Genomic DNA, 26,235 nt, shown 5'->3' on the forward strand with positions numbered 1-26,235 from the left:
CAGTGGCACCCGAACTAAAAGGCAGAGGATGATGATACTTTATCCCCAGAATTTTGCGATTGGGTTCCCTAATCCTCTGTCGCCTTTTAAAAGGGGTTATAAATAAAGTACCAAAAGTGGGCGCATCCCGTAACACCTAACCACACAAGCTGTTATTTTCTGCATGCTTTCGTGGTGTAACGATAGCACCTTATGCGCGTATTCGAGAAATACAGGTTCGAGTCCCGGCAAGGGCATTACTCATTTTTCATATCTCCTTAAAATAACCTAATGTCGTTACAAATTACAAATTAATTAAGCAACGCAAATTTATGACAGCTTTATAGCATGAATTTTAAGATAAATGGACGATGTTTAATATCTGAAATTTTAAGAGAGACTTAAAAAACTAAAAATTAAATAAATAAATAAAATTCAAATTTTATTCTTGTCTCTAATTTAAAATTTTTAAAACCTGGACTTGAAAGAAAGACATAAAATTTTATGAAAATTAATACTGTAGGAAGCATTCCATAAAGTTTCTTCTGATTAGCATTCGTCAGACTATGATTAGGCATTTCAGGCTTGACTGTCTAAAAGGAGGGATGTTTTCGTGGATGACATTCTAGGAGAAATTAGGAATCATACATGAGGAAAACTACGAAAACTCGTGTGCAGCCATTCCTTGAAGCGCATCCTAAGACATGTATCTCATTTATACTGCGTAAATCTTACCATGTTTAATACTATTCAATAAATAATGACTATAATTGATCAAGTAGATCATTTATGGCAGTGCTTAACATTGTTACGAATTTTATGTACTGTACATTCCACGCACTTTTAATACAAAATATAAGATCGAATTTTATGGGTGCGCTTTATATGTTGGATATAAAAATGATAGCTTTAAAAAAAAGGAACACATGAACATACAAAAATTTTATTGTTAAATGTAACCTAAATGCTGTTTGTTTAAAAGAAATGACATTCCTTATGAGCATAATATTTTCCTTTATCTGATAACATGAAAAGTTCGTCGCCTTCGTCTTCCGTTATATCTTCAGGCACATCACTGAATTCTGTTTCATCTTCACCATCACTGTTATTCTGATCTATAAATAAATCATCATCTTCCTTTCCATCTAGATTGTTAGATATACTACTTTTTAATAACTGTTAATTTCGCGAATTCATTCGGGTCAGAAGTGTGTTCCTACCGCTAATAACGTATTTTTATTGTTTTATTTTCCATTGGTTAGCACTTAGCTGACTTAGGCTTGTCCACTACTAAGGCCGTAAATGGCGGACAACTTACTGTAGAAGCATCTAACAGATGGGCTGCCGTTAACTGCTATGAAGAGACGAACAGTTACAGACATGCCTTTTCCGGGATTCGAACCCAAAGAAACGATATTTTTATCGTTACCAGCACTATTTTAAAGTCAAACTTGTATATTCCTTTTCTTTGGGAATGGATTGATTGATAAATAATATCTATAATCTATTAATAATTATATGATCACAATACAAAAAATTTAACCTTGTTTTCTCGCATATTCTCCTCTCTAACGTTTCTCTGAAAATTTTAAGAAATATTCGCTTAAGTTTCCTCTTCGTCAACGCATTAAGCGAGCGAGTTTCCCTAAATTTTAAAATGGATTCGTCCATGTAGTGATTGTTTTCCTTAGTAACAAACCTTCGCAAAGTACCTGCGAAGGTCACACGCACCTCTACCTTCTAACTGTTAAACATTATGCCAACCTAATACAAGAAAAACCTACCTATCACAGCGAAGCAAACACGAACCGACATTCGATCTAGGATTTTTCCGAGTCGGTTGCACATTCACTTTCTCTTATTATTTATGGATGCAGCCGAGTAGCAAAGTCGCTGAACACTGGTAGTGTGGCTCGGGGTTTGAATCTCCGGCGAACGAGTTTTCTACATTTGGTTTTACGTGATTTTTCTCATGTGTAACGTTTATACTAGCTAGTTCCCCTTAGAAAGTCCTCCATGCAGGCATCCCTCTCCTCAGGCAGATAGCCCTCAGGAGCTTTGTCATATTCAAATGAATCAAACCAAAACCTTATTTATGGATGATTCGAAGTGAGTATTAGTGAAGATGATAAGAAAGCTCGAGATCCAAGTTACGGGAAAACAGAAATGAAGATATCTCATTAGATATAGTAGTGTTAATGTTACTATATATTCTTATCAGTATAGATGTCTTTTAAAGAAATATATTGTGATAGTTACCTGTAGTTTATACATGACTGCTTTTCCTTTGTTATATTATTACAGTAAACGTGTTTTATGAAAATTATGTTATTGGCATAATTCTTCTCTTGATTTTTGGATGATAGTAAAAATATAAAGGGAGATAGTTTCGAACTACCTCTAAAATAAAAAATGAAGGAAAAGAAAACTTTTTCAAATAAAATATTACAATTTATAGTTTTGAACTACCTTTAAAATGCAAAATGAAAGAAAAGAAAACTTTTTCAAATAAAATATTACAATTTAATTAACAAATTAAATATTTTCAATTATTTGAAAATGTGCATTATGCTTAATTAGTTAGAATTTATTATTTTAAATAAACATGTGTTCTAGTAAATATAATTAATTTATATTTAAATTCAAAATTTATGCTTTGTCTAGGAGCTGATTTGTGAAAACTTCACTTTCCTCCTGGAAACGAAATTCCGTCTCTTACAAACACTTACAAGGTTAGACTCTAGAGGTCACTGAACCATTTTCTCATTATTAAACGGAAACAAAATTACTATGTGCAAAGAGTGCTACCGAAACCACTTAAATTCAAGAGCGCTTGTAATAACACTTCGCGGTCGCACTTCCATTTCGAACACGAACTTATTAACTTAGCTGTCAACAGCAGGAGAAAATGAATCATTACAGTTCAGATTTTCAGAGCGGTTGTCTGCCATTTAATGAAGTGATATATTAAGGCGGAGGAAATTTCTGGACCAGTTTAAAGATTTCCCTAAGAACTAAAGGATATACAATTTCTTTTATTTGCCTGCTAAGAGACTATTAAAAGTATCTCCTGTAATAATAAACAGGGAAGATTTGAAGGTTCCAAAATCTAGGATGTATACCAAAATCATGTAGAAGAATTCTGAAGTCTGGTGAGACATTTAACACGTACTTACTTATTTACCACCAGCTGAGTTTCTGTACCGCCTGTTAGATGACTATCAGCATTAGTACTCTGCGTAGCATTCAGTTGTCTTTAGGCTGAGCCAAAAATATCTATGGAATATTAAAATATGTAGAGGTACAAGGTGAGTGAGTGAGTGAGTGCACCGCTATGATGGCTTCCGACCACGGACATGAACCAAACGGAATTATATACCATCTCGGAAGGGAAGACTCCAGAGTAACAAGGTTGAATATTATATACTAATAACAGTTTTTACGTATTGATAACTGCAAGGCACTAAGCGTTATTCTGGTTATCTGCTTTAAGTTCTGAACATTTGAAACATTATAATATTATCCACGGTTGTTTCTGCTTAGTGTCTTGAGATTTTTTCTATTTTATCAAGGGCTATACTGTTTTTGAGTGTGTTAGTCGTCCACATTGCCCAGGCACAGTCCGCTGGTTTCTTCAAATGCCAGGTTCTTGTATGTACACAATGGAAGTAATAATGGTCCGTGTCTCCTTCCCTCTCCGCATTCGCAGAAAGGAGTATCCCTAAGTCTGAATCAATTCAGGTATACTGGGAATGGTGCATGACCTGTCAAGAACTGTGTTAGGCTAGCACAGTGGGTCTTTATTTCCATGTTAACTTTTGGCAGTAAACGAAATGTCCTTCGTCCTACCTCTGCCTCCGTCCATCTATTTTGCCAATTTTGTACCAGACTTGTCAAAGTTTTTCGCTTAATATGAGACCAAGGAAGTTTAGTTGGTCTTTCAAATATATCCGTGCAGTTGGCTACCTGCTTGGCCAGTAGGTCAGCGGCTTCATTGCCTTGAATCCCTGTGTGAGCGGGAACCCATTTTAAAGTGGGTCTTTGCGAAATTGGTATTGTCAAGGTATAAGGTATTTCTCCCGCCTTCTTAGCATGCCTCGTAGTGTAGTGTTCAGCATGCTGGGCGCGTATTTTAGAGGTCCGTGGTTCGATTCTCGGCGAGAGCGTTGCTCATTTTTCATGACTCCTGCTTCCAAAAAATACCTAATATCTCTCTACAGGGACATCCGAACTAAAAGGGTGGTGGATGATGATTCTCCACACCCAGAATTTGGCGATTGGGTCCTCTAAAAAACCCATTCGCCCTTTAAAAGGGGGAGCATATAAGATATTTCTTCTGCGTTCTTAGCATGCCTTCGTAGTGTAGTGGTCAGTACGCTGGGCGTGTATTTCAAAAGTCCATCGTTCGAGTTCCGGCGAGGGCGTTGCTCATTTTTCATGACTCCAGGATGACTCGCGTTTTGTTTGGAGCTACATCCAGCCACTCCTGCTTCCAAAAAATACCTAATATCTCCACTCAGGAATTTATAAAGCTACTTCGGAAGATGGGTATTTGTGACCTGTGGTTATTAAAGTCACCATTTCAAGACTTTGCTGAATGAGGATTTTAGTAATGTTTTATGCATTGTGATTCTGAATTTACAGGGAACATTTACTTTAGAAGTCAGTGGTAACTTGGACATAAGAAATTATTCTGATGCATTACACGGAACAGTATCAACTGTGCATATTAATGTACATCATATGTACTGTTCACATATTTGCAAAGTTCCTGTGTAATATTTGCTTGTCACATTCATAGTTACTTGTGTTATTCATTTATTTACAGTTCGCTTACCATTATTATTTTTTTTGCAAAATCTGGCAGCACTTGTATGTGGTGTTCCAGATTTTGCGAAAGATGAAACCAGTTCACGTTTCAGTCATGGCTGACATGTTGTACAGCAGTGGGCTTCAAACTGTGTTCTACGGAACACTGGGGTCCACGAGTCAAACTACAGAGTTTCGTGACTCAAAAATTCGAAAAGAAAATTATAAAGCACTGACACTAGTTGAGTAGTGTTTGTTAACAAAAAAAAATATGAAGATACATTTAGTTATAGATTAGTTCTAAAATTCGTTTGCGACGGAGAGAATATATGTTTATTTTTAACTAATAGTTCATTGTAAGTTAGCACTTTCCTATCACTCTTTTTTCACCTACGCTTCTCATGCCAGAATGTAAATGAGACAACGAGCGTTTATTCAAATTAAGGTAGAAAGAAGCGCTATTTAAGCAAGAGGTTCGGAAGTTAGTTTAAGAGTACGCTTCCCTATTTTATCCTTTTACATTTTTTAAACAACCTAAAATGGCTATTATTCTCGTGCGCAGTCCACTGTAAATGTGTTCTTTCACTTTTCATCTGAATCTGTTACCGTTCGGATAAAAAGTAAGATTAGCGTAAAAATCCAATTTAAGATAAGTGACGAAAACCCATCTCAGATACGTGTTTTCGAGCAACAGCTTGCGGGCAAAAGGAACGCTCGTAGTGAAAAACTGAACTTTTACTGCATTTAAGCAAATATAATTTAAACTTGATTTTTCACCCGGTAAGAAAAACTAATGTGAAAAGTGATTTTCACCTAATAACTAATTAAAAAAGCTGCTATTGCGTGCTTAAGGGTTCGCAATAGATTGAATGCACACAGGTCCGATGTTTATTAACCTGTCTTCAGAGCTTTGAAGAAACACTTCGGATTTTTTCACAGAAAAACTCATACAAGTGTTTACAGTATCACAGAGTATTATCAGTATTTACACTTCACACTACTAAGAACGTTAAACACAACGCAATGCAAAGCACATCTAAAGAAAAAGCTAGCTCGGATATACAGTTCACGCGGAACCAAAGATTCGCAACAACGATAACTAAGCAATTGAGAGCAGATGCTTTCTCTTCGGCTTTAAATAGTTTTAAAACGGTGGCCGAGATATTTCTAGTACTTTCTGCTTCTCGAAATTACTGGAAAGCAATATGAAGGTAGAATTACAGCTATAACTAACATAATGATCAATTACATTTATTCAATTTCAGTATATATTACGGTGACACATTGACTGAACCAAATAACGCCAAATTTGGTGACAAAACAACTCGCCAAAACGTTATCAGCTTGGCGATATCTCGCCAAATTACTGAGATACCCATTTATTCAATATTAAATGCGCTTATCCGTGTATTCTTACTTTTCTGGCATAGCATTCTCTTAAAATTGGTTTCGCGTTACATTACACAGAAAAATACAACAGTTTCACATATAACTGCACTAAAATCATCTTTCTATATACAAAATTCGTATTACTACTTTTCCTTACTGCGTGCACAAAACTTTAATAACCAATTTTTATTACATCGCTATGTTTAAAAGTTAATCCAATAATACTTTTAAGGATAACGCAATATATAAATTTTAGTCATTATTGTTCTGTTTAGAATTATTTAAAACCATAAAGTTTAATACATTTAGAAGGTAACTATTAAAAAGTTATTTTTTGTACAGTAATTATATTTCGTTACAACTAATACTGATATATACTATTATAAGTTTCTAAGAAACATTATTCAACTGGAATTTCCTTCATAAAATTTCTGAATAACGGTTGCATAAAAAATCTATAACTTAAAATTTTTAAATCAGCTTTAATATTATGAAATCATATTTTTGAAACTTTGATAAAAAACACCATATTTGAAATATTTATTCTGCGAGCTAAGTAACAATTATGCATAAATCTTTTCTTCACAAAAAAGAACTAGTCTACACGCTATTGAACAAATATTTGAAAGCCAAACATTTCGTCATTTTCTGTGCCTAGAAATATTTTATTTCCTTTTCATATAAATCTTGAAAATTTGTTTCTTTTTATAAAATTAAAATAATTGAAACTTGAATTCCCGTTTATTTAGCGTGTGCTCAATCATGAAAAGGAGAATGTCATGTATATTTCTAAAGCTGTCTACAAAATTATTGGATTAAACATTTATTACATAATTTGATTCATGTTCTCAATTTAAGAAATAAATTAAAAAAGGCATTTTTTTATTATGAAATGTTTGCTTTTAACACAGCTTTCACTAAATTATTAAATATTTTGTATTTTTAGACGAGAATGCATTTGAGTTCCATAAAATGCATTTGAATAAAATATTTTTCACTTATATAATAACAGCTTTCAGACAGACGAAAGAAAAGTATTCCCATATGATCAAATTACCTTAAAATTTTAACGGCCGTATACAAATGAAGCTAATGATAGTCACTGATATGTGAAGATGTCAAAGGACATTTCTACAAATTACTTTCTCGTCAGGAAAATATTTATGCATTACCTTAGGTTTGAAATTCCCTTTTGCAGGTTTGGTAGATTAGTAAACTGTAAAATATTAAGAAGATAAACAAAACTCCTTTAATTTAGACCAATGCATCATGCGAAAATGAATGCTGTTTCCATCCGAATGCTAAAAGTTCTTCGTAAAAAATATTTAACATATTCTCACGAAAAATCAAAAACGAGTTTTCTTCTTCTAAGCTGAATCGAACGTAAGAAACAATATTGTTGCAAAATGCCAGATAGCTTTAACTCTAAGCGGGTTTAGGGTTAGTTGGTTGGTAACGGGGGACGGAGACGCTTCATGTCTAACGCATGTAAACAGGTATGTGTTCCGCGTCCTCCACTAACCAGGAACAACTCTCTGAGGCCTCAAGAGGCCGCCTTGGGAGCTTTTTAGGATGTTAACAAGAGCATTTGCACGCCATACAATCGCAGATTGCATTTGTTTTACTGTTTTGACATTTGCTGTTGCAATTTGCTACGGTAATTTTGCGTATTCATAATAAAATTCAAATAAAAATACAAATTAAAAATACAGATACAAAAATACAGTTACAAAATAATAGGATTAAAATACAGGCTCATAGGTAAAAAACATTAAGTATTATGCATATACAGAAGAGGAAACTTTAAAATACATGCTGGAAACATTTGACTACACATTATTTGATAAGTGTCTGTAATAGGGACTTAAGTAAATTTTAGGAGTAGACGTATGTGATTGCGGATGTGGAACTATGTGCTGACTTAATTAATGTATCATGCCTTGCGAATTTTGGTTAATGAGGAGAGCACACATCTTGGCCCATTCCCTTGAGTTTGTTGACAACTTTGTAGATTGGTTTTATTGCCGGTTTGTGCTTTATAAACAAGCGGTGATTGCCAGAAAATGGCAAGAAAAAGCAGAGTTGCCAGATTTGAAGCGAAATCGCCTATTTAGCGACAAAATTGACGATATGCCATAGGCGGAGCGAGAACATTCTAGAACGTATTCTTACCGGTTTGTGTCAGAATATTCTCAAAGGCAAGTCAAAAGCTATATAAACCCTGCCTGTACGCGGAGCAGCATTTTATCGTGAAGAGTATCTTGAGTGTGATGAGTTCAGTAGCAGTGTTTTGAGTTTAAAGATTAGCTCAGGAGCTATCGGCCGAGTCGGGAGCTGTACTTCACTGCTTTGTCGTGAAGCTGTCTTCACCGTTATAGCCTGAGAGCCCGAAGACTGTGTTGCTGGTTGTTTCAATGTATTTATCGTAGTTTTCTGATGACTGTAACTCGTCTTTAAAACTGTCCTGTGTAATATTGACGAATAAATTGTGTTTTGATTCTTCATCCAGTTATTGCCATCAATCAATCCAAATCCACGAACCGGTAGAAAGCAACAATACTAAATACCTGTAATATACTATATTACAAAATTTCTTTAAAAATCAAGGATGTATTAGTTTATTATATTATTTTATCATATTATATATTTATATCTTACTCAAAATCTTTTCATACTTCTTTAAATTTTACAGGGAAAAATAATTAATGCTTAAAATGCTAGTTTTAAAACATTAAAAATTTTGCCCACAGTGCATAGTGAAGGAACAGACAATTTACATCCATGTCTTCTCCACTAACCTCTTTCCCATCTGGACAGCTCATTTCAAGCGCATATGGCTAAATTTTAACCTGCATTTCTTCGAGAATTTTTTACGTTTTAAACCCAATCGTGCTTAAAAAATCAAGCTTTAAAGATACTAAAACAATTAATAGTTCATGTATAACAGATTTGTTCGAAATATTCTGGCATTTCTCATTTTCTAAACGGCACGGCATACGGGAAATTTCCTTTAATAAATGTTATAAATAAAAGACTTACGTATGAAATCATAGGCATGTCCCAAGCCGCAGCAACGAGAGCTTCATGTTCGCAACCCTGATCCAAGCCTATGAAAGCCACAACTCCTTCTTGCTTCATCTGGGTCATTTTTCGTATGGACATTGGGCTTTCGTAATGCGATGAGTCAGGTGAGCCACTATTGTGGAAGATGAATCTCAGGTTATGATCTGGCAACAACTCAGGATCTACGTTTACCATGTCAACAGCCAAGGGAACGGCCCCAGCTATCAATTTACCTATATCCTGAAAAGAAATAAGAATATTTTAATTTAGTCCTGGAATCACGTTCTACAAATTAAACACGTGAAAAATGATGGATTTATATCGTTCATGTAAGACAGGCAGCTGACTATTAAATTTGCAGTATCACTATGATATCGAAACTTTCAAAACGCCTCAGTGAGATACAATCCGGTGACGTCGAAGGTCACGTGATGTAAGAACTGCTAATGTAAACAAACAAGCTTGTGCTGTGGTAGATGTCTTGAAAATTCGGAAACTTCGTTTATTTTTAATTAGTTATGAAATTTACATTTCATCTTTAATTATTATTCCATCCATTAATTAACTCATATGTTATCGTTATCTTCAGGATATTCTTTTGCTAGCTGCTTTACCATGTTTTGATTATTAATATTTATTTATGAATTCTTTCCTTGATCTGATAATTACTTCATTTATAAAAAATGTAAAAATGAGTACATTAAATCATGTTTACATGGAGTGTTCTTCTACGCTGAAAAGTAAGTTACCATAAATATTTTTTAAGTTATAATTTTATCACCTTAACAAGCAGAACGGTAAATATAAATAGTCGGTTCCTGAAAACCGTAATAGTCAAATTTCCGGAGCACTATAAATGCAGTTTGCCCTTAAATCATGTACGAATAACGATGCCAATGTTCTGCGCAGTTCAAATTAATATATAATTTTATACAACTTAAAATTTAATTTTTAGCAACTGACTATTATCCTATTGATAGTGTAAACTGCAAATTAACACATTTTGTATACTATAATATATATGTGACAAAGAAAAATATAGAGATTTGTGCAACTGAGTTCACTGCAGTACTAGCTGTGAAACTAATAATTTTTCATAATAAATTTTTCTTCATTTTATAATAATAAATAATAATAAAGCACTATCTGTATACATTTTAAATATTCAAAAAATAAATTTGAAGTTATTTAAGATGTTTAATTTTTTTAACCGCTTCATAGTTTTTGGTTCAAGAAAGAAATGCAGATGTAAACTCTGGAGTTTAGAAAATAAAATCTTTGTTGAGTTTTAATGTATTCAGTAACAAGAATTTTGTTTTATCACTTAGCGATATAAGATATTATTTTGTTGATAGATATTACTTTGTATGATAGTTGTTCGATGATTTATATTGCTACACCATTTTTCCTTTGAATACAAAATTGCATATACAGGAACGCATTGATATTTTAGACAGTAAACATATTTGTCGAATAGCGAAATATTTCTTCAGTTTTTTATGATCTACATTTACAGAATGCTAAAATCACCTTTGAGGTATCGAACTGTTATGCTAAATTTTCAAACCTCAAGCTATTTACAGTTTCTTTTTTTGGGAGTAATGAAACTGGGAATGAAGATTCGTGCTGAGTTGATGAATATTAATGAAGATTCGCACTGAGGATTAAATTCAGAGAACTAAAAAGTGGTACACATCTGAATTCCTGTATACATGCTTAGTATTTCAATATATCTTATATGATTCCCTCCAAAATGCAATTTTTATATAAAATTAATTACTTTCTGAACACTACTAGCAACTGAGTGGCCGCTGAATGCTGTTAGTTCGACGTCAGCCTCCTGACGTCGCATGGTAGGTGGTATGGAGCTGGCTGCATGGTCGATTTCCGTTGTTTTCCCCGTGCGAAACGTGACTACGAGCCAATTTCCTCTAAAAGATCTCCACGAAGGCATCTTTTTCCTTAGGTAGGCAGCCTTTGTGTGCTTTCCCATATTCAATTAACCTAAACGGTGTCTAACTTTTGAACGAATTGATATAGATATGACATTATAGACGCAAACATATAACAACAGATTAATTAATAAGTTTCCGAACTTATTTTAATTCTGAATTAGAAAATGTTCCATAATAATTGCTTTAGTAAAAATTTGTATTTCATTTGCTGCACAATTAAAATTCATTTTGTCATCATAATTATTCATGAAAGGAAGGGTTTCTAAACATAGTTATGAAACGCTCATAAGTTCAGCTTTCTTATTTCGAATATAATTTTATTTTTGTTTGTCGGATTAAAGAAAGTGTTATCTACCTAAGCGAAAGGGGCTATCGTAGAACGCCTTCAAAGGAAATTGGATGATATACCCTTTATATATGTGAGAGACCAAGAAAAGTTCATGCAGTCAATCCGTTCACTGGAAGTTAAATTATCAGAGTTAAAAAATATTATCCGCCCGTACGCTAGTTATCATTTAGAACATATAAACCAAATTTTCACTCAAGTAAGCAGTAGTCGTGAAATGTATGGAATTATTAATAACATTAAAATTAATTTTCATCACCTGAAACATTTATATTTATCACACTGCCTTAAAATGCACATTAAAAACTGGAATAAAGTGATAAAAACACTTATGAAAAAATGAAACGAAGACAATTTCAAATTTGAATTGAAACCAAATTAAAAAGAATTTAATCAGAGATAACTGCATAAATTATGCATTTTTAAAAACATTCAAGCTTTTAAAATAATTTTCGAAGAATTTTAACAGCCGAACTTCCAAAAACAAATTTCTTTGATATTTGACCTTCAAGCCATATTTGCACAGGAAAAAGCCTGAAAACGCAAACGCTTGCGAATCGAAGTAACAAATTATTCTTTTTATTTTCTCCTCTCAACAAAATATTTTCTAGAAGATACCAAATTTGCCAACAAAACATGTTAATTCAAAACATGGACAATTTTCCCCAATCCATTAGCGGAATCCCACAAAAGAACGCACTCTACGGGGTGTCATAAAATAGTCATCAAGCCTGAAGCGCTAGAATTCCTACCCCCTGCCATCAATGACAAACTGTGCCGAAACCCCAGTTGCTGTATACTTAGTTCGGGACACATATGTCCCAACCCCCGGGAAAAGGTTAATACAAATAATTAGTAACCGGCAGGGAATTAAGTATACTAAAATGAAATTAAAAAAAAGGAATTATCTTTAAAAAATAACAAACTAATTCGTACATTGCTAATGAAACAGCTAAGTTTGTGTGCAATGTAGATGTTCAATCGAGAGTACACAATGGTGATAAAAAGTAATGGCAGAGCAAATGAAAAATTTGCAGCTTCGCAGAAAATGAAAAATTCAATAAGCTACATTTACATAATCTAACGACAAACAGAACATAATATAATGCAACCTTGATAACAAGATTTAAACGATTCGGCAATTTTTTTCTTCTAATGTTACTAACTGCCATCTTCACTCCTCTCAGGGATTGAATGACTTACATAAAAATTTGCATTGGATCGGAAATTAGAATTTAAGTAGTAACATAAAAAAAAATTATAATAATATTTTCTGACTCAATCAAATCGCAAAAAAGACTTGTGATATCTTTTCCTTAATGCATATTCAATCAACGGGTCAGTCAACCTAAAAAAGAGTCGAACTTTTCCATTAAAAGGCGCAGTCTTTTAACTATGATCAAAAGAAAATGAACTTAACTAAAATCTATTCATTTGCAGTTAATTTAGTAACGAGGCAGGCTATGAAACCATAAATTGCTATTAATATTCGTGTGTCAAATTAATTCGGTTATTTTAGACGCTAAAGATTTAATCTTTTAAACTATAGAAACTTGCCTGAAATGTTTTACTGGCGGCGGCAGTCGTGTACTTGGCTTAAAGTTTGAGTTTTATTGTATTAGCATTGAAGAAGATGAGCTCTTTCAAGGCTGTCATGTCACCGCATTTTTTCTAATAACTGACATGGAAACATGTAATGAGTTTAGTAAGAACTGATATTTGCATTGTTATCGATTATGTCTTTTTCGGAAACGAGCTGTCGCTAAATCACCATACACTTTAGCTGATTCCTCCACTATATTCAAAATATTCGGGGAAAATTAATAGGAAAACGCACTTAAATTCTGCTTTAAACGTTCTGACAGTTACGGAAAGTTGTAAGCTCTTCAAAATAGTGATCGAACGTGGGTAATCTGACGGTTTTAGTTAGAACTGGTAGCAGAAAAGCAGCAGTGGCGACACATGCCTAAGATGGGTGACGTGATTTCAAAATTGAAATGGTATAGTTTTTTGTAAAGAAAGTATAAATCCCTTGTTCAACATGCATGATTTCCATTGATAACGGGAACGCAACAACGACAACGCGAATTTAAGATGGGTGATGTGAGCGCACCTTTCTAAGATAAATGCCCTATCGTGGCCCCAGTGGAGAGGTTTTTCGAAATCTTATGAATTCAGTTATCTTCCTGTTGTATTGAAGGCCATAAGTGTGCAAAATTTCAGATTTATACCAATTACCACACACACAAACGGCTATTTTTCTTAATGTGTATACAGAATAATATAATAAGACAATAAGACAAGTTAATATAATTTAATAAGACAAGTTAGGGTCCTTTCACGTGTTTATTTGATAATTAATAGGGACTGAAACGAATCTGCGTTTATTGCCGTTTATTTGTTAATTAAAAACAGAATATATTTGAATGAAAAATTAAATATATGATGCTTTGTTTAATGACAAAAACTCTGCCGAGTGAAAGATAAAACTGTTTTAAACTGATAAAACTGTTTGTGATTAAATTTAACATAAATATTTTGTATTCTGCAGAATGGCAACACAAGGTTTTACGGATGACTGATGACAAAAATCGTTACCGTGTTATATTGTAAATTTTACTCTTTTCATTCTATATTTTCAGTACATGTACAGTATGTTTTAGCATGCAAGAAATAGAAAGCGCCACTGAATTTCTCTAGCATTGTGCCCAAATTTAAGGGAAAAAATATCATATTGAAATACTTTCTTCCGAATAGTTTTACTTTTTGCACTATACAAAACGCGTGACTGGAATGTCTAAAGAAAAAGCGAATAATGATTTTACAAGGTGTGTGTGTGTGGGGGGGGGAGATGAAAATTCGCAGAAAAGTTTCGAAATAACTCGCGATGCTTCTGGGCCTCATTACCTTAACTATTCCATGAAAAACTGACACCGTATGATTTGCTATAAACATTTCGCGGTACAGTATTGCCCTAAAAGTTTAGCAACCAAAGATGTACATATACTCTACCATTTCTAGGAAAAATGCTATTGGGTAAGAAGCGGAGATACACAACTAATACATAACTAGAAAGGATTATAAATTTTCCGCTTTTTAATTTATAGAATAATAGATCAATTACTGAAGAAATGCATTTATGATGCGCAACGGTTGTTAACAAAACATATTGAATCATTACATTTTCAAGAAACGGGAAAAACTAGACGTCGACGTTTTACTTTCAAGCGAATTAGATCTAGTAAACGTGAACGCGTGAATATTGTAAATTTTGCAAATATCTGAATCATTTCTAGTAGTCAATTTGTTTTTCTGATAGTGCTTAGGTGATTTCTATTGTTTTATTTAGTTATTTATTTATTTTTTTTTGTTGGTAATTGTTCGCTTTATTTTGTTTTTAATATATTTTTTGGTCACATGTCTTGTATTCAAGTGTTTATTTGTTACACAGAATTCGAAATCTCTTAAATTCTGTGTGTGAGAACCCCAAAAATGTAAAAATAACTCAGTTAGAACACGAGATATGGGCAGTTTCGTTCCTAACAGGCCTTGCCGACAGGCGATTTTTCAACAAACGCGATTTCTGGAAACCTATTTTTGACCTATTATCGATTATCTTAGACGTTTCCATTCTGTTCATTCCTTACAGGTTATACTACCCGTTCACACGTTATGTGTATCGTTTCAGCATTAAAGAGGATGGTCCCTGGCAATGCAGTACACCCGCCGAGCTATGTGCCTAAGGAAAGTATCACTTCGTGGAGGACTTTCTAAGAGAAATTGGCTCGTATACACAGAACATCAGAAGAAGGGGTTCCCAGACCTAACAAGCTCGAGGCTGCGTTAACACGGTTTATTAAAGGCCCTAACCTCCAGAGGCTATCCGAAAGGCCGGCACTCCCCGAGGTCGACACACGGGGGACTTCAAATACCTTAAAGTCTATGAAATATAAATCGCAACGCTTAGAAAATCACAAGTCAACACCCAAAGTCAGACATCGTCGGTTCCCAAGTGTTGACCAAGGGAAGTCATCCCCCTCGGACAGCCTGAGATGTCTGACAATTCAACATCCCCACAACAAAGGGACAGATAAAACTGTGCCAGTATGGTCCTTGCCAAGCCTGAACATACCACCGAATAAACGATGGCTCTAGTCCTGTGAAGACTATTTATTTACCCCAGAAGTCGACGTTGTCTAGACATTGGTCTTGCCTGTTTGCTGGACAGAACCCCGGGTCACCTCCCATAAAATGGTCGGTTCTGGAAATTTCAACCCAGTCGACCCCCCAGAAATGGCTGGTATACACATTACACGCGGAAAAAACCACGAAAACTCCCTTACATCCAGCTCCTTCGCCGGGATTCGAACCCCGGAACGAAGTACTAGTGTTAACGCTCGACCGCTAGTGGGCTCTGTCCATCTACAGTACCTACCTCTCTGTGTATTTCAGCTACTGAGCATTGAGGAGCGTGGATGGAGAATAATAGCAAAATTACAGCAGCGATCAGTAAAATAAATAGCTGCTGTTACGTATTCTGCATCACTTATTCATACAGAATGCCTGCGCACGGACATGCACTTAGCTCGGCACAATTCTGTGCTTATGTTTGTTTTTAATACGAACTTATTATCAACCTCTTATCTGCATGTATATTCATTACTGATGCTCCACATTTATGTAAACTGCATAGCTTTTTAGGTTGTACTGTACATAGTTTTTACCGTTGATATACATTCTTGCAGTGCATAATTCATTTGCAGTCTGTAGCAACTATTACTGGGTAGTCTGTGGATATTTGCCTTATTTTTTCCTTTCTCTGACCATTCCCCAACTTTTCATTGCTTTTCTTTCTTATGTTATATCTCTCATACCGGCCTAGATTGTTCTTCTCTGATTTTTCCCCATTGATTAAGTAATTAAGCTGTTGCTTACGTAGTTTGCAGGAAAGCTGCCCTTCCTAGTGGCAGGAAGAGACAGGAGGAGCCACACCAACGTTTAAACTTTCGGCTTTTATGCTGTATTTGAGGGATACTATCCACCACCAGCCAGGCATTTATTCGAATAAATATATAAATATATAAATGGTTACAATGAATATATAAATATGTAAAAATAGTAACATATGAATTTACATTACATAATTAAATTTTGAAGATAGAATAAAAGTCCATATTTAGAAAGTGGAATAAAATTCAATAATTTTATGTTCATAATAGTCCGCATTTGATGGGTAGAATATGATTCAATAGTTATATAATTTAATATTCAATAGTCATTGTCGATAGTCAATAGTCAAAAATGATAAATATTAGTCAATAGTGATAAATTATAGTTATTAAGTTTATAGACTCTTTCAGAACTTCAATAAATTGATAATAAATAAATAAAATAGGCTTATAATAAATTAGTTCATATTCAATGGTCATAATCTATTGTCATTGTCGATAGTCAGTATTTAAAAGTGAATAGTGCTTAATAGTTATTGAGTTCTTAGACTCTCTTAGAACTTCAATAAATTGAAAAGTCAAATAGGCTTAAAATAAATTAGTTCATATTCAATAGTCATAATCATAATCAATAGTCATTGTAGATAATCAATAGTCAAAAGTCAATAGTGATAAATTATGGTTGTTGAGTTCACAGACTCTTTCAGAACTTCAGTAAATTAAAAAGTCAATAGGTTTATAATAAATTAGTTCATATTTAATATTCATAGTCAATAGCCATTGTCGATAATCACTAGTCAAAAGTCAATAGTGGTAAATAATAGTTGTTGAGTTCATAGACTCTTTCAGAACTTCAATAAGTTGAAAAGTCGATAGGTTTATAATAAATTATTTCATAAGATCTTTATTATGGTGCTTTTAGGTTATCGCTATTAATGGATAAATAGTTGATGAAAGTCTTCAGTTTATTTCTAAAGTTGTTGTTTTTTCGCAATTTGTTTAAACCACAGTTGAGCTGATATTGTAGGGTATGAATTGAAGTGAAGATTATTTGTACACTCATGTCCTAAGGATAATGCAAAATCAGGCAAAGGAAAAGTTAGAAGCAAAACAAATTTGACTTATTTATAAAGCTTATTTATTAAACAAAAGGTAAAGAGCAGAAAAAGATGCTATATGTTTGATATTATTAAAAAAATTAGCGATTTTTTCTCCTTGGAGCAAATTACAAAAAAACCTATTTACAAAAAACCAATATTACATGGTTGGTATGATTGTTAATACATTGTATGTCTCCCAGACGATGCAATACAGTCCGTACAACGCCTAGGCATGCTGAGTATCAAATTATCGATCTGATCTTGGGGGATATTACACAAAAAGCAATGCTCTCCGAAGTACCGGTAGACATGTAGGAGGAGGTTGACATGGCTGCAACACGTCGGCCAAGCATATCCCAAACGTGCTCTACTGGATTCAAGTCCGCTGAGAATGCTGGCCAGTCCATACGGATGATATCCTCCGATTGAAGGCATTCGCTTACGACGTTTGCACGGTGAGGACGGGCGTTGTCATCCATAAACACAAATTGTGCGCCCATGGCGCTCCGAAACAAACGTACATATCGTTCCAGAATGACGTCCCCATAGATTTGGCTTGTCATGGTTCCAATTTGAACATGCAGGTCAGTTCTGGAACCCAGAATAATTCCACCCCAAACGAGCACTCCTGCACCACCGTAACGGTGTCGTTAAATGATGTTTTCTTGGTGGTAACAGGTACCTGGAGGTCTCCATATGAAAGTCCGGCGAGAATCAGACTGCAAGCTAAACCTGGACTCGTCGGAAAACATCACATAAGCCCACTGTTGCGGTGTCCACAATGCATGCTCTCTACTCCAGGCTAACCACAGGCGACAGTGAGTTGCAGTAAGTGGAACGCATCTGACAGGTCTACGAGCATATAGACCAATCTGACTTAAGCGTCTGTACACGGTCAGCCTTGAAATTGTAGTACCAGTGGCTGAAGAGAACTGACGAGACAGGTCTGAGGCTGTGCTCCGCCTGTTTCTTTTGGCTGCAACTGCCAAATACCGGTCCTCATTCGGCGTTGTAACTCTGGGGCGACCTGTGCTGTAACGTCTACTCACATTACCATCATCTTGGAATCGTTGCCAAAGCCTGGAGATGACACTCTGGGCAATTCCAAGTTTGTCTGATACTTCCAGTTGGGTACGCCCATATTCCAGACGGCCGGTAATTCTACCACGTAAAAAATCATCCAAATGCATCCTTTGTGTCATAACTATTCGGCTATTGCACTGAAATGCTTATAAAGCGCCTGCGAACAATTATACTTCATTGCTTGTATTCCTTATATATCACTCTCTTACACTCTCGTCATTGTGAAGTACCATCGGTGTCATCTGGTTACTTCCTGAAATTTGCATATGATTCTTGAAGATGTGTGCATGATTTTACAGGTGATACATTTATTTTACAGTTCGATTTCCGCGTGACTCCGAATTATCCTTAATTTATGGACATGAGTGTAATTTCACAATTGAAGAGGTAATGATCTATTGTACATTCTTGTCTCCAAATGCACCAGTTTGTATGATGTAGACCAAATTTATTTAGATATGCTGGAAAAGGACCATGTGACGTAAGAGGAAAGGTTATTGCACGATTGGAGGAAATAAATTTCTTGAAGGAATTGGAATAAATAAAAGGTTCTTCTGCCTGTAGTACGTGTAGACCATTGATGTTTCCATAATTTTAATAAGTCGTATTCTACTTCCTAGCGGCACACAGAACTTTCAGCTTTATATTTAGCTCCTATCCTATTTAAGGTTTGTATCATCGTTCAATCAGTGATTCTATCCAAACATGCAGAAACACGATCAATCAAAACTTGACATCCAAATTATCAATCAAAATTTTCCTTTTCGAGAACCCGAAATCTTATTTGCAAAAATCATACAAAAAGTAATATATAGATATATGCAATACATACGATATTGTTAATAGAAATTATTAGGCCAGATATAGACCAGATACGAACTGGGTACCATTCAATTATGCTAGTGAATTACTCACCTTGAACGAGCTGAGGAATCCAATGGTAACATTGGGTTTGGAGGTGTCGCAGAGGGTCTTTTCCAATGGGAAGCTGAACCGGGTCAGATCCACAACAGTCCGGTGAGGTTGGAGATCTGCTCCCGCCAACGCCAGGACAAGGCTTGTTACCAGAACCAACACGGCCATGCATTGAAAGTGTTCATTACACTCGTGTAAACACCATACGTTCCTTCCAGATACTGTTCCTTCCCATGTAGGGCGTACATTTTAAATATACTTTTCGAAATAAATGACCCGCCAATTAGCTCTCAGTGCAGGCTAAACCCATGGCCATTTGATATTTTTGGGAAGCTGCTGAAGTTGAAAAAGTATAACAGTTATTCCACACGTCTACCTTGAAGTATGATTTCAATAAGTCTTCCTGAACTGATTTGATGCCTAGGAAAAGAAAATAAATAAAATAAGAAAGTAATTTCACATTATAGAAGCAATCAATTGTCACATAACAAAAGAAAAATAAAACATCCAGGCGTTTTCAACCTTTCATGGCTAGGTCAAAATCAATCGAAATATGTGTTTCCGGTTAGCGGTATTTTCATCTTAAAAACGTCTTTTTTGGTGAACAACAAGATAAAGTTTATCAAGAAAATAATTGCAACTCGCTGTAAACTTTAAATATAAAAATCAAAATTATAACTATAATGAGAACAAACACAACTGAATGAACTTTATTTTTCTTTTCGATATAAATGGCTTCCCTGACGTTTAACTTGCAACGTCAATTTATTTAAGTCTGACTTATAACTAGTCGTCTTAAAAATAATACATGAATCTGAGTTTTCGGTACTTAAGCTGCTCCAATTAGTAATTAAAATAAATTTGACGTGCGAAAATAGTTTTCGCATTTATAAGTTGAACCGAATAGGAACAAAAAGGGAAACCCAATTTTTTTGGAATTACAGATTACTGATTGGCGTTGCCAAAGTTATCGATTTCTTCTTGAAATTATGTTATAATTTTTTAAAATGCATGTTCGTTATTGCAACTTTATAATCAAACAAAAATGTTGTTGTTTGTTTCCAGTTTGTATATTTTTTACGTATTCTAAGTGTTCGTTTCATATTTATTTTCATATATTATTACACCAAAGGCGTCAGCCCAAAAGGCATTAATTTCGTTTTGGCATTTTGCGTTGAATCACTATAAACGGTGTATCACTTTCCAAATTGTTGCCACCAAGTGTTAGAGTACTGCATTGTATTTAAAGAAACTAAATAATGAAGAATCTGCATAAATGTATATATGTTTCTCGCACTGTGATAAAATAACGGCACGTACAGCCATCGAATTTTGAATAACATAATCCTTCTTCCGAATATGGGCATCTGGAAGGCCTAATATGGAATTTGTTTTATTATCTATTTCATATTTTGTAAAACGTTAACGAATTTTTGATTAACAAACCCAACGATTGTAAAGCGAGCAATTGCAACAGTGTACGAAAAAAATATTATCTCCAACGCGCGAGACTGTGTATCGGAAATGCTAAAGGTATGCTCTCTTTAAATATTTTGTGATATTGCTGTTGAATTGGATTTTACGGTTTTAAAGAACGTGATATTTAATAAATAAGGTAACACACTTTCTGATGTCTTATATACTTTTTTTTCAGAACACAAACCAGTAACTTGATATTATTAAATGGGTCACTCGGTGACCGGCAGGTCATAGGTTGCCGAGGCCAGCAGGAAACCCTTGCGAACGCGGGAGTTTCGATATTAATACACTGCGCGTCCGGCAAAATAAAATAGCGTTCCCCAAAGTAAACTTTCTATAAAAAAAAAATTACGTATAATTTAAACAAATGCAAATGCAGTTATAAATAAAAGGAAAAAAACGAAGTAAATATTCATTGAAAAGATTTTAATCACAGATTTAATAAGCAAGCCATACAATTATTTTTTTAAAAAGCTGGTAAGTTTTGTTTGGGACAATGACAATCTTGTAAGAATTGCTCGGTACGGAGCGCAGAATTCTACAGTGCCTCTCTTAAAGTGACTTCTTCCTTCATTTGCGTCAATTTCGATTGAAAAATAAGATAGTTTCTCTGCCCAAAGGGACAATTTGCCTAGAAGGGCTATTAATTCCCCTTCTGGCATTTTGTGTCGTCCACTACAAAACGGTGTTTCACTTTTCAGATTGTTGCCACCAAATATTAGAGCCCTGCATTATATTTAAAGAAATTCAATAATGAAGAATCTGCATGAATGTGTTCTGGCACTGTGAAAACAAACGGTACCAAGAGGCATCACATTTTGAATAATGTAGTCTTCCACTCGAATATTGGCATCTGGAAGCCCAAATTTGGAAATTTGTTTATTATCTATTTCGCATTTTGCAAAACTTTAATGAATTTTTAATTAACGAACTCAAGGATTTCAAAGCAAGAAATGGCAACGCTTCAGAGGAAAAAAAAAAAACATTCGTATCTCCAGTGCTCGAGACTGTGTATCGGAAATTGTAAAGATATGCTAATTTTAGAATTATTTTGCGATATTGCTCTTGAACTGAGTTTTATGGTTTATGTACGAAGAATATGATATTTAATAAATAAAGGTATCACACAAAATCTTAAAAAACGCCCCTTTGGACGAAATTTAAAATCTGAAAGCTTTTAGATTGTTTTAAATTATTATAAGCTTTTATTTAGTTCACTTATGATGTTTCACTGTGGGCGAAATTTTATCTCCCATTTTAAAGCCATTTCCTGACAGATGAAAATTTGTGTGTACATTGTTTCTCGATGATAATGAAACGTGATTAAGTCATGTTTTTCAAAATTTAGATTTTTTTATTTAATTTTAATAATCAGACTATTTTTTTCACATAGTTTCTCGAACAATTTAACATATCACAATTTTACTGCTTGCCCCATCGAATACAGAAAAGTAAGAAAAAAAATTCTCACTGGAGCTTGTGTGGGAATTGTAACTTAATTTCTGAATTTTTGAAAATATCTCGAATTTTGTTAGACTACTTGACGTTTATGACTCATTCATGTGAGGTATTCCCGGGGCTTCACAAAGTAATTGAGCCCAGCCCGTAGCGGTACGGAGCCGCCAATATCCGATCCAACTCACGGCTGAATTAAATATCAACTCAATATATCAGATATTGTAACGTTAATATTACTGTGTATTTTTACAGGATTGTAGGTTTCTCTTAAAGGAATACCATTGTGATAGTTATCTGTAGTTTCCATATGACTACTTTTCATTAGTTATATTTTTACTGTAACCGGTGTCTTCGAAAATTCTTTGACTCCATAATTTTCCCTTTTTGATTATCGGGCGATAAAATTAGCTAAAAATGGGAAAAATTACGGAAGGAAGTACGATAGATACTTCACAATCTGCGTGACATCACTTCAGGTCTTTGATAAATTTAGTCGACATTTCGCGAAGTATATCTTTTTGAATTATTTTTATGTGTGTTTGAAGACCTCTTCAAAAAATTAGCTGACGAAAAAAAGACGTTAAAAAATTTAAAATGAAATCCCTTGCGATTAAATTTTCCACAGTTTTTGCAACTTGCTAGAAACTGCAGTTAATGACAAGAATTTCTAGTTTTTTATTTTAACACATCAGACGCCAAATGGAATTAAAATCTGTTCATTATCATTAGTTCCCGCAGATTAAAAGAATAAGATTCAAACTCAAAATTCGTGACCAACGTAATCTCAAAAAGTCTCGTTACCGAAATAGTTCGAATTTCCTTTTACCTGTATTTCTAAGTGTTGCGTAAAAATTCAAAGTTTTAAGTACCGCATACTCTTAATAATAATAATAATAATAATAATAATAATAATAATAAAAAATCCAAATATTAAAAAACACAAAAAGTGCGACGCACTTCCTCGATTGCTTCTCAGACTGAGATAAAAATGATAATCGCGGATTTTAAAGCAGCAGTTGTTTGATTTATTCTTTAAAATATTTTGCTCCTTCATTAAGAAAGTAAGAGTTCAGTTCTTTGAACAAGTGAATATATTATTCTTTTAAACTTTTGCTGAAATCGAAAATTTGTGCTGCTTCCCAGAAAGTACATAAATCAACGTAGAAAAGACTATTTCAGTATAAAATTTGTATAGTGATTAGGCTTTTTTGATGCAGGAGACGTGAAAAATGAGCAATGCCCTCGCCGAGAATCGAACCCGGACCTCTCGAATACGCACCGATTGTGCTACCGTTACAGCCCGAAGACATGCTAGAAGGAGGGAGAAATTACCTTATAAACTTTTGTAAATGATGTCGCTATATGATCTAGCAAGAGAATTTTATTCCTAAAAGCCCTTGCCTAGAGAAGAAAACTATTAATTTAATTGTATTGCCAAATATGTAAGCATTGTTTTTTTAAAATTTATTATGGGCGCCCGACACATTTATGATTCGCGATACAATATTGTAAACGAACTCTGCCAATAGAATTATTATATTTATTATTCCCATTAAACTATATGATAAATTATTTCTCTCTTTTAGTGCATTAACTATCATATTCATTTTTAAATAAAAGCTTTGCATAAAAGTCTTATACTTAACATTGTAGAAAATAAAACATTTTGTCTTCAGCGTGCGAGACTGTGTATCGGAAATTCTAAAGATATGCTGTTTTTAAATATTTTGTGATATTGCTGATGAATTTAATTTTATGTGGCTTAAGTGGGAAGAGTATGATATTTAATAAATAAAGGTCACACACAAAACGTTAAAAAAATGCTCCTTTGGGTGTAATATAAGATTTGAATACTAGATTTGAATACAAATTTTTTTAATTAAATTAAATTTATTTAATTAATCACATTAAAAAGATTTTAAAATGCCTTAAAATAATTTCTCTTATTTATCTTTAAGAAATCTATGTTAAAAATGTTCATCTTAGTTTATATCCCGTCAGAAAAGCATTCAAAAAGTTTCTTTTGTTCTATTTCTGAAGAAATATTTCATAACTACCTCGCTTTATTCTTCATTGCTGAATACATTATAGATGCATTTTCTTGGATTAATTTTATGTCCCCTTCTTCTTTTTCCATGTTTATATCTCCATTAAAATGTATAAATTGTGTCCAAACTCCTTTCACAATTACTTAAAAGGGTCTTTTCAAAAGGTTTTAATGGAAGGAACATTCAACCTTTGCTCAAACTCGATTTTTATTTGTTGCTAAAACAATAATAAAAATGGCATACTCTTATAGGCTATTAAGGCTATTCCTAACAGAAAAAAAAAGGAATTCTAAAACATTTTTCGTGAAATTAACAAACACAATAGAAAAGAAAGAACATATCACGATTTGACTTTATATAGCGTTCGTCTAACGCTTTGAAAAAGAATTTAACATTACAAAAATTTAGAAGTTAAAAATACAAGAAAGGAATATATGAAAATCATACAAACAGTTTCACTTTTTGCCTTAGATGAAAATGATATCTATTGCTGCCAAATCATTAAAATGAAACTTTACTTTTGAATAAAATTAAAACATAAACTCAAAAAGAATTTCAGTTTTTGTTTGCTTCTGCATTTCTTCTTTGAGAACAAATTGGTGTAACAAAAAAAGTATCAAGAATATTAAAAAAGTTCGTTACTGTTTGAACAAAACGAACATCAGAAGTATGCGTTAAGTGTTTGAAATTTATACTTGAAAATTTCTTCATCAGCATTAGACTTCATTCTACAAGCAAATGACATCACAGACAAGAGTCAGAATTAAAAATTTTGTAATTGACAGGATAATATGAATCCATTTAGTTTTCACACTTATGGTATCAAAGGAAGTTTTATTACAAAATATTGCTAGAAGTCCAGAAAAATTATTTTCAAACTAAATTATCTGCACTAATCATCCTACATTGCTAATTTTATCAAGTTGTAGGGTCATTAGGTTATTTTGATACTGAAGAAGTGAAATATGAGCAATACCCTCGCCGGGACTCGAACCTGGACCTCTCGAATACCCACCGAGTGTGCTGACCACTACACCATAAAGGCATGCAGAAAGAAGGGAGAAAATACCACATATATTTCCCCTTTTAAAGGGCGACTGGGGATTAGGAAGCTTAATCGCTAAATCCTGGTGGTGAAGAATCATCATCCACCACCGTTCAATTCGGGCGCCACTGTAGAGCTATTAGGATTTTTTTATCCAAAAGAAGTGAAAAATGAGCAATGCCTCGCCGGGAAACCTGGACCTTTCGAATACGAGCCCAGTGTGCTACCGTTACGCGACGAAGGCATGCAGAAAGGTGGGCGGAAATCTCAAAGTCTAAACTATAATTTTAAGTGTAAAAATTGTTTTTGAAACTCTTTCAAACTGTATTTAAGTTTTTCTATAGTCTAGAATTTTTAATGAAGATGTTTTGAGTTTTTATGCACTTTTGTCTTGTCACAAACTCAGGACTGAATTGATTGAATGAGAAATGTATTTCTTATGAAATTCGAGGAAATAAATTTAAATAAGGAGCAGCAGAAACTGTGTATAAATTAAGCGGCCATACAAGAAAGTCATGTGGTGTCCACATCAGATTTTTTCTTTTGTATAATAGTTATTTTAAGCAGCTAGTTTAAAAAATAATAATAAATGAGTAAAAAATAAAGAACATATATAG

At 33.9% G+C, this 26,235-nt stretch overlaps 1 protein-coding gene across 1 annotated transcript in view; it reads right to left on the reverse strand.

Annotated features, from left to right (window-relative positions):
* The window catches only part of LOC118204321 (guanylate cyclase 32E-like), a 440,266-nt gene that overhangs the window by 241,608 nt on the left and 172,423 nt on the right, over positions 1 to 26,235 (reverse strand). The window contains exons 2-3 of the mRNA XM_085819935.1: positions 19,589 to 20,008; positions 9,217 to 9,480 (exon numbers count right to left, since the gene is read on the reverse strand). Coding sequence (XP_085676061.1) covers positions 9,217 to 9,480; positions 19,589 to 19,756 — 432 coding nt within the window. The 5' untranslated portion in view covers positions 19,757 to 20,008. The remainder of the gene's footprint in view (positions 1 to 9,216; positions 9,481 to 19,588; positions 20,009 to 26,235) is intronic.

Source organism: Stegodyphus dumicola, chromosome 7 (assembly GCF_044657685.1).
Source record: "Stegodyphus dumicola isolate Sdum_Otavi_A_Nest chromosome 7, ASM4465768v1".
Lineage (NCBI taxonomy): Eukaryota > Metazoa > Arthropoda > Arachnida > Araneae > Eresidae > Stegodyphus > Stegodyphus dumicola.